The sequence below is a fragment of the Littorina saxatilis genome, linkage group LG12, assembly GCF_037325665.1.
Source record: "Littorina saxatilis isolate snail1 linkage group LG12, US_GU_Lsax_2.0, whole genome shotgun sequence".
Taxonomy (NCBI): domain Eukaryota; kingdom Metazoa; phylum Mollusca; class Gastropoda; order Littorinimorpha; family Littorinidae; genus Littorina; species Littorina saxatilis.
This window is the reverse complement of record NC_090256.1, coordinates 42,499,874-42,509,873: the sequence shown is the minus strand read 5'-3', so window position 1 is coordinate 42,509,873 and position 10,000 is coordinate 42,499,874. Positions and strand designations below refer to the sequence as shown.

Below are 10,000 nucleotides of genomic sequence, written 5' to 3'. Positions count from 1 at the left end.
TCCCCAGACTGACTCAAGTGGAAAAGAAAGTTATGATGAGTGTGCCACTGCCCTGATAAACGTGCTACACAACACAGTACCAGATAAACAATGGTCGCGTGACGACATAGTACGTGCACATCGCCTTCACACGAACAGATCAGGGCCGCAACCTATGATAGCGAAGTTGGCGAAGTGGTCAGACAAAATGGACATTTTAACAAAAGGCAGAGACAAGTTGAACGAGAAAGGTGTGAGGGTCGCATGTGATCTGACGTCAAGACAGCAAAACATGATCCGACAGCATCGTGACAGGGGGATCCACGCATACTACAGGGGCAACACGCTGGTTGTGGACGGACCGCTCCAATCTCGCCGCAACCACAGGCACCAGAACGACCAGGAACATCACAGCAGTTACGCAGCCGCAGCCCAAAACGACAGGTACATGAACGAGTACTCAGATGCTGCCAACTACGACAGGTACTCTCGTGCTGTCAACCACGACTGGCACAACGAAGCTACGCACTACGACAGACACCAAAGCAGGTACCGTGATGCAGCGCGGCATGATTCCAGGCTTCACGGCTGGTACCAACACCGTGACACTCACCCGCATCCACGACGGAACGACGCTCCTTCGGGTCTTCTAGATCCCGGGGAATTCCCATCCCTGCCCCGCTCCAAACCCCAACCCATCCCCAAATCCCCGCCTCCCTCCAAATCCCCACCCACCTCCAAATCCCCGCCTATCTCCAAATCCCCGCCCCCCTCCAAAATCCCGCCAGCTCCCAGCCTTACAGGCACAGACAGCGAAGCAGAGTGCCAGAGGGACCGACCACCCCACGGGGACGACAAGCCAGCGTCAGAGTCAGGGGACTCCCGAGTTTCTGCGCGCTCAGACGTCACGACAGAGGAGCCTTCGCCCGCGCAAGACGCCTTGCCCCAGTCGCCGGTGGCTGACCTTGGGGCTTCCCCGCAGGAAGACGCCATCAAACCCGTCATCGATGACGACAACACAACCGCCTCACTCCCGCTCAGTACGGTAATACAAGGAAACCCCACGAGGGTTGAACGCGATGTTGTTTTTCATGATGCCCTAGAACCAAGTAATGCCGAAAACCCCGTGCAAGGTGTGATGACCGACAGGCCACGGACAAGGTCGAGGGCTGTGGTTGATTGTGGTCGACAGCTGACACTGACAGAATCATTGAGCCGTGGTAACGATACTGCCACGAAGTCTAATGAATGAGGGGTAGGCCGGGCCAACTGTGACAGTACTCGACGGATTGTCAAGTTTATGACATATAATATTGAAGGGTTGAGAAATGTTTATGACTGTGAAATAAGAGCCTACATTGAGAAGTTTGATATTGTCTTGCTAGTTGAAACGTTTTCAGTTACCTTTCCGTCCTTGATTTTTCCGCTATATGATGTGTTTCTTTCTCCAGGTTTAAAAGTTTCAGACGCAGTCACTGGACGTCTCTCCGGTGGTGTAGCTTTGCTGGTTAAAAAAGAAATTAGCCATTTCGTCGAAAGAGTAGAAACAGAATACGATAATTGCGTTGTATTAAAATTAGCAAAAGAGTTGCTGGGGTTAGAGAGTGATGTATTACTGCTAGGGACATATCTACCACCAGCCAACTCTGCCTATTATAACGAAACTGAAATTTCAAATGGTGTGTCTATTATGGAAGAGTGTATTTTGGATCTTATTGAAAACGTTGGTGATTTGCCCTTTATTTTGTTTGGAGATATGAATGCAAGAACAGGTTCTCGGAATGCACGTGAAATGCAGTGTTTTTATGATGCAGATTACTTCAGTGTGTTCCCGTCACAGAACACTGAAGTCGAGGAAGGAGACGATTGTTTTGAAGAATGCGTGCGTGTGTCGAAAGATAGAGAGGAAAATGCCTTTGGTAAATATTTGTTGAATGTTTGTGAGCAATTTGACTTTGTTATTGTGAACGGTATGCAGGGAAAGGGAGGAGGGGACGGTAACTTTACCTATGTTTCAACATCGGGTTGTAGTGTTATTGACTATTTTATTGTGTCAAGAAATTTGTTTTCTTCTGTTTCACTTAATGTAGCTGAAAAAATTGAATCCAAACACATGCCTGTGGAAATGATCTTCCTGCCAAATGATGTTTTAGTTAACTCTGAGTGTAATGTTTCTAAGGCTGTCAAGATTGAAAAGTTTGTTTGGTGTGATGAAAAGTCGATTTCGTTTGTATCCTCATTCTCTTCTGAAGAAATTCAGGCCCGCCTCCGAGATGCCACTGAATTAATAGAAGTGGATGTCAATTTATCTCTAAGTAAATTTAACGAAGCAATGACGATGGCAGGAGAGTGTATGAAAAAAAGAGTGTATATTGGAAAAGACAGACAACAAAGGTGGTTCGATTCAGAATGTTACCATAGTAGAACAGACCTCAGGCAAAATCTTCGTTTATTTCATAGCGGCCGTGTAGACAAGGATTGTTATACTGAAAAAAGAAGTAGCTATAATGAACTTATTAGACAAAAGAAAAAATCTCATCGTCAGTCTATTATGGAGTCTTTAGATAAAGGGAGTAGTGATCCTAAATTGTTTTGGAAAACAATCAAATCTTTGGCATCTAAGGTGGCAGGTGTGATTTCCATTAATACAGAACAGTGGTACCAACATTTTCATAATGTGTTTAACTCTTTTACAAAAGAAAATAATGACCATACCGATTTTGTTGAGGATGGTGTTAATCGGGTATCTGATGGTGATGATAATGAGGAGATGTATGACATGGATGCGCTTGAACGTGTCATCACTGAAAACGAAGTAAAAGAAGCTATTAGAGTATTAAAGAATGGTAAAGCTGCAGGACCCGATTATTTAATTGGGGAGTTCTTCAAGAATTCCGCCACAGCTGTTGTGCCGTTTCTTACAAAATATTTCAATAAATTGTTTACCTCAGGACTTTACCCTGATGTATGGACGGAAGCCATAATTCATCCCCTTCACAAGAAAGGTGATAAGAATAATCCTGATAATTACAGAGGTATCTCATTACTATGTATATGCAGCAAATTGTATAGCTACATTTTGAACAACAGATTGACGAATTGGATCGAAAAACATGAAATACTAAATGAGAGTCAAGCTGGTTTTCGCAGAGGCTATAGTACCGTTGACCATATTTTTACACTACAAGCTTTGGTACAGAAGCAGTTATTGACACACAAGAAGTTGTATGTCGCTTTTATTGACTTTCGTAAAGCTTTTGATTCAGTTGTAAGAACTACGTTGTGGAAAACTTTGAAGAAAAATGGAGTTAAAGGAAAGATGTACCAGGCGCTCAGCTGTATGTATGACGTGGTAAAAGCAAAAGTGCGATCAGGAAGTGATTTTTCGGACTCCTTTATGTGCCCAAGGGGTCTAAAACAGGGAGAAATTTGTAGTCCAGTTTTGTTTTCTCTACTAATTAATGAGCTAGCTAATGATATTGTCCAGAAGGGAAAACATGGTATTCAACTTATTCCAGACTTTTTTGAAATACTCATTCTGATGTTTGCAGATGATATTATTCTTATTTCAGATTCTGTATGTGGGCTCCAGAATCAGTTAAACATTCTGTGGGATTCGTCTAGACGTCTTGGACTTGAAGTTAATTTAGACAAATCTAATATTGTTGTTTTTCGGAACGGTGGTCACTTGGCCTTGCGAGAAAGATGGGTGTATGGTGGACATCCTATGAGCGTTTTGAACATGTATAAGTATTTAGGAGTATGGTTGTCTACACGCCTGTCCTTCTCTCACACTCTTAATGATTTTGCTGCAAAAGGGAAAAAGGGAGTCATTGGTATTCTAAAATGTTTATGGCAACTGGGTGACAGATCTCCAGCTATTTTTTTCAAGCTTTTCGACGCACAGATTCAACCGATGCTGTCATATGGTGCCGAAGTCTGGGGGGTTGAAGCAGACCATACACCTATAGAGAGAGTTCATTTATTCGCACTTAAACGTTTTTTGAATACGAGTATGAGAACACCAAATGCTATGGTTTATGGAGAAACGGGAAGGTACCCCTTGTTTATAAACAGCTTTGTTAAATGCATTCGTTTTTGGCTACGTATATTGAGGATGCCACATCATCGCCTTCCGAGCAAGGCGTATAAAATGCTGAAATATCTCCATGAACAAAATAAGAAAACATGGGCCTCCTCGATCTGTTACACTCTGTACATGTACGGTTTTGATGAAGTATGGGAAAACCAAGGTGTTGGCGATGAGAGGGCGTTCCTAACAGCATTTAAAGAAACACTTATTTCATCCTACAAGCAAACCTGGCTTGAAAATGTACAAGGAAGTGAACGTTTCTCTCTGTACAGAACCTTCAAATCAACCCTAAGATTATCCAACTATTTAAGTGATTTGAAACATATTAAAGCTAGAAATCTTCTGATTAGACTTAGATTGGGAGTATCTCCTCTGAAAGTGCATCGATTTCGCTTTAATTTAAATGCAACCTCCGCTGATTTATCTTGTCCATTTTGTTGTAGCAGTGTTGAAGATGAAGTCCACTTTGTTTTAGTATGCCCTAAATATGCTGAGTTAAGAGAATATTATATTCCACGAAAATACACTAGAATCCCATCATTGTTTAAATTAACCATGCTGTTCTCAAACACTAGTAAGCCGCTATTGCTACGCTTTTCTACATTTGTCATGAAGGCGCTTTCCATTCGTAATCCATAATCCGTAAACGAAACAGGGCGATACAAGTAGGATGTTCTTGTTTTTGTTCAATATGTGCATTTGTATGCTGGTCCTTGAGATGTGCTCATTTCCATGAAAAGGGCCCAAGGCCTACTCATTAAAATATTCAGACTTCAGACTTCAGACTTCTCTCTCTCTCTCTCTCTCTCTCTCTCTCTCTCTCTCTCTCTCTCTCTCTCTCTCTCTCTCTCTCTCTCTTTCTCTCCCTCTCTTTCTCTCCCTCTCTTTCTCGATCTCCCTCACTATCGCTCTCTCTCTCTCTCTCTCTCTCTCTCTCTCTCTCTCTCTCTCTCTCTCTCTCTCTCTCTCTCTCTCTCTCTCTCTCTCTCTCTCTCTCTCTCTCCCTCTCTTTCTCTCCCTCTCTTTCTCTCCCTCTCTTTCTCGATCTCCTTCTCTATCGCTCTCTCTCTCTCTCCCTCTCTCTCTCTCTCTCTCTCTCTCTCGCTCTCTCTCTCTCTCTCCCTCTCTTTCTCTCCCTCTCTTTCTCTCCCTCTCTTTCTCGATCTCCTTCTCTATCGCTCTCTCTCTCCCTCTCTCTCTCTCTCTCTCTCTCTCTCTCTCTCTCTCCCTCTCTCTCTCTCTCTCTCTCTCTCTCTCGCTCTCTCTCTCTCTCTCTTTCTCTGTTTTCTCTCTCTTTCACCCTCACCCTCTCTCTCTCACTCACTCACAGAGTACACACACAATCTCTCTGTCTCTCTGTCTCTGTCTGTCTGTCTGTCTGTCTGTCTGTCTCTCTCTCTCTCTCTCTCTCTCTCTCTTTTTTCCCCCACCCACTACCCTTCCTTATCATTGTCCGTTCCCTGATCTATCTATCGATCTCAGAAATTGTTTTGTTTACTTTCTCATGAGACGCGTATAGAGATACTTCAAAGGACAGGAGAGGAATGATTGGAAACCAGTTAACTGGCCATTCACCCTCTTACACAGAGATACTTTGCTCACCAGCTGGATTTCTTTCTGCCTCTCTTATAATGTTTCCCTCTCTCTCTCTCTCTCTCTCTCTCTCTCTCTCTCTCTCTCTCTCTCTCTCTCTCTCTCTCTCTCTCTCTCTCTCTCTCTCTCTCTCTCTCTCTCTCTTTTTTTCTGTTCATCATTTTGTGTCGGTATGTGTTTTTGTTGTTGTTGATTTCGCAACGACTTATGTCAGTGCAGATGTGCATTCAAATCGGATATCGTCTGTCCCAAAGCTCATTCATCGTGGCTGGAATACAACCGTGACATGTTATGGTCAACACCACGTGCGATAGGAAAACTAATACACACACACACACGCACACACACATATACACACGCGCACGCACGCACGCACGCACATACACACTCACACGCGCGCGCGCGCGCACACACACGCACACACGCACACACACACACACACACACACACACACACACACACACACACACACAGACTTCTTCCTCCTCTTTGTAGTTGGCTACGTCAGCATGAGCTCCCATGAAATTTACTTTACTTCCCTCCGGCCATCCATCATCCGACATTTTTTGCTGTCCGGAAGCGAGCAGCAACAGGTTCAAATCCTCCTTTAGCTGTTCATCTCTGTCCTTTTGACCGGAGTTTGGATGGCACTTTGGGAGAGTTTTGTCAATCCCTCCAGGGTCTCATTCTTGTTTGCTAATTCTCTTTAGTTGATATTCGGCACCTAACAAGTTTCTTGTTTCCAGTTCCCTGATCGACTATAAAAATTATATCTTCCTCCCGAACCTAGAACTTGTTTTGACCTTCCAAAACAGATTTGTTCTCGATTATACCGACTCCACCAGGAAGTTAACCTTCTTCGACATCCTGATAGCTTAATTCGCGCGATTTCCGGCAAATAAAAAGCCACATACGCCTGAGTAAATAGAAACAACCATCCATTGTTGTCTGTGTGTAATGCGATGTGGTGCTAAAAGACACATTTCCAGGTTTATGTACAATGAAAATGGACACTTTAATTTTCTTATCTCATCTCATCTCATCATCTCATCTCATCTCATCTCATCTCATCTCATCTCATCATCTTATCCATCAAAACATTTCAAAATAAAAGGTACCGACCTACCGACCGTAAGTGTTTGGCCTTGTGAAGGAAACAAAGATTGTTGTTGGCCTTACCATGCTCTTCTTATTGTCCACAGCAAGCTCCGCGAGCAGCACCGGGTTCAAATCCACGTGCAGCTGCTGGCGTCGTTCATCCTGACCAACGTGGTGATGATGCTGTGGGAGAAACTCGTCTTCAACGACCGTCTGCACAACCCCAACCACGACACGCTCATGTACCAGGACACGGTAAGGGACACGACTTTCTTATGTACCAAGACATGGTAAGGGACACAACTCTCTCATGTACCAAGACATGGTAAGGGACACAACTCGCTTATGTACCAAGACATGGTAAGGGACACAACTCTCTCATGTACCAAGACATGGTAAGGGCCACAACTATCTCATGTACCAAGACATGGTAAGGGACACAACTCGCTTATGTACCAAGACATGGTAAGGGACACAACTCTCTCATGTACCAAGACATGGTAAGGGCCACAACTATCTCATGTACCAAGACATGGTAAGGGACACGACTTTCTTATGTACCAAGACATGGTAAGGGACACAACTCTCTCATGTGTACCAAGACATGGTAAGGGACACAACTCTCTCATGTACCAAGGCACGGTAAGGGACACAACTCGCTTATGTACCAGGATACGATAAGGGACACAACTCTGTCATGTACCAAGACACTGTAAGTGACACAACTCTCTCATGTACCAATACACGGTAAGGGCCAACAACTCTCTCATGTACCAAGACACGGTAAGGGACACAACTCTCTCATGTACCAACACATCGTAAGGGACACAACTCGCTTATGTACCAAGACACGGTAAGGGACACAACTCTCTCATGTACCAAGACATGGTAAGGGACACAATTCTCTCATGTACCAAGACACGATAAGGGACACAACTCTCTCATGTACCAAGACACGGTAAGGGACACAACTCTCTCATGTACCAAGACACGGTAAGGGCCACAACTCTCTCATGTACCAAGACACGGTAAGGGACACAACTCTTTCATGTACCAGGACACGGTAAAAGCCAACAACTCTCTCATGTACAAAGACATGGTAAGGGCCACAACTATCTCATGTACCAAGACATGGTAAGGGACACAACTCTCTCATGTACCAGGACTCGGTAAGGGGCCACAACTCTCTCATGTACCAGGACACGGTTAAGGCCAACAACTCTCTCATGTACCAGGACACGGTAAGGGCCACAACTCTTTCATATACCAGGACTCGGTAAGGGCCACAACTCTTTCATATACCAGGACTTGGTAAGGGGCCACAACTCTCTCGTATACCAGCTAGGACACGGTAAGGGCCACAACTCTTTCATATACCAGGACACGGTAAGGGCCACAACTCTTTCATATACCAGGACTCTGTAAGGGCCATAACTCTCTCGTATACCAGCTAGGACACGGTAAGGGCCACAACTCTTTCATATACCAGGACACGGTAAGGGCCACAACTCTCTCATGTACCAGGACACGGTAAGGGCCACAACTCTTTCATATACCAGGACTCGGTAAGGGCCACAACTCTTTCATATACCAGGACTCGGTAAGGGGCCACAACTCTCGTATACCAGCTAGGACACGGTAAGGGCCACAACTCTTTCATATACCAGGACACGGTAAGGGCCACAACTCTTTCATATACCAGGACTCTGTAAGGGCCACAACTCTCTCGTATACCAGCTAGGACACGGTAAGGGCCACAGCTCTTTCATATACCAGGACACGGTAAGGGCCACAACTCTTTCATATACCAGGACTCGGCAAGGGCCACAACTTTTTCAAATACCAGGACTCAGTAAGGGCCACAACTCTTTCATATACCAGGACTCGGTAAGGTATACCTGGATAGGGTAAGAGGCCATAACTCTCTCATGTACCAAGATACGGTAAGGGGCCACAACTCTCTCACGGTATGATCCATGTGCTTTGACTGATACCGATTCACCTGTGATACTGAGGATGTTATTTGTGTACGTTTTACTTGCCTGTCTTAAATATACTTCTTCCTTCATGTGCTGGAACTGTCACGGCTTTTACGTGTATGCCCGTTTTTACCCCGCCTTGCAGGTAACCATACGCCGCGATGCTTGCTTGCTATGTTCGTGTTTCTATAACCCACCGAACTCTGACATGGCTTACAGGATCTTTTCCGTGTGCACTTGATCGTGTGCTCCCGTGTACACACGAAGGTGGATAAGGCATTCCACCCTTGACCCACCAAGCGCGGCCGGGATTCGAACCCGTTAACTTCCGCTTGGGAGACTGGCGTCTTATCTACTAATGGTACACATTGTCATAATGATTATGTCGTCCGTCGACCAGTCACAGAAGCAAACATGACCAGTTATGCGATCAGGGGGGGGGGGGGGGGGGCTTATTTCCTCACGGGTACCTAACCTATTAGGGACATGTATGTGGTGATATGCTAAAGACGAGTACTTCATATTGCTCCCGGCTGATCAACACCTGTCCTTCTCTTACCTGTAACTGGTGGGTTGCAAGATCCTCTATGTGCTGACTGCATGGCTACGCGTGGAGCTGCACGTTCTGCAACACGACACGCATTGCTCCAAGCACCTGGCGTGCAGTGTTCTCGCTGCATGTTCAATAACACCTGTCCTTCTCTCACCCTTGCCAGGTGGGGTGCATGCAAGAGCAGGCACGTTCTGCACGTTCTGCAACACTACATGCATTGTTCCTTCCACAGTTGATTAACACATGTCCGTCTCTTACCTGTGCCAGGTGGGGTGCAAGATCCTCTATGTGTTGACTCGCTATGCGTGGAGCTGCACGTTCTGCTGGATGTTCCTCGAGGGCTTTCACCTGCACAGACTCATCGTCAAGGCGTTCGAGACGCCCAAGTCCATCCTCGGCTACTACCTTGTCGGCTGGGGTAGGTGACTTTTTTTCTCAAGTTTATTCAATTGTAATATCTTTATTTTTTTTCAAGTGTATTCATTTCTAATATCGTGTCAATGTTGGGCATTGAGGATTCTTACTCACGCAAAATGGGGATGTCATCATAATTATATTACCTTATATAACCAATCATAGGTGATCGTTATGTGCTTTATGTCCGTAGTTTAATCTGTGTATGGGTGATTTTGAGGTTAGCACCTGTGTCTGTTTGTGCGTGTGACTACCCCCTTTCTCACTCTCTCTCAGCACCCCCCCCCCCCC

The 10,000-nt window shown here is 45.1% G+C and overlaps 1 protein-coding gene across 1 annotated transcript in view; it reads left to right on the top strand.

The window, feature by feature from the left end:
* LOC138983101 (uncharacterized) overlaps positions 1-10,000 on the top strand; it is a 99,188-nt gene that overhangs the window by 85,456 nt on the left and 3,732 nt on the right. The window contains exons 4-5 of the mRNA XM_070356509.1: positions 6,868-7,018; positions 9,563-9,717. Coding sequence (XP_070212610.1) covers positions 6,868-7,018; positions 9,563-9,717 — 306 coding nt within the window. The remainder of the gene's footprint in view (positions 1-6,867; positions 7,019-9,562; positions 9,718-10,000) is intronic.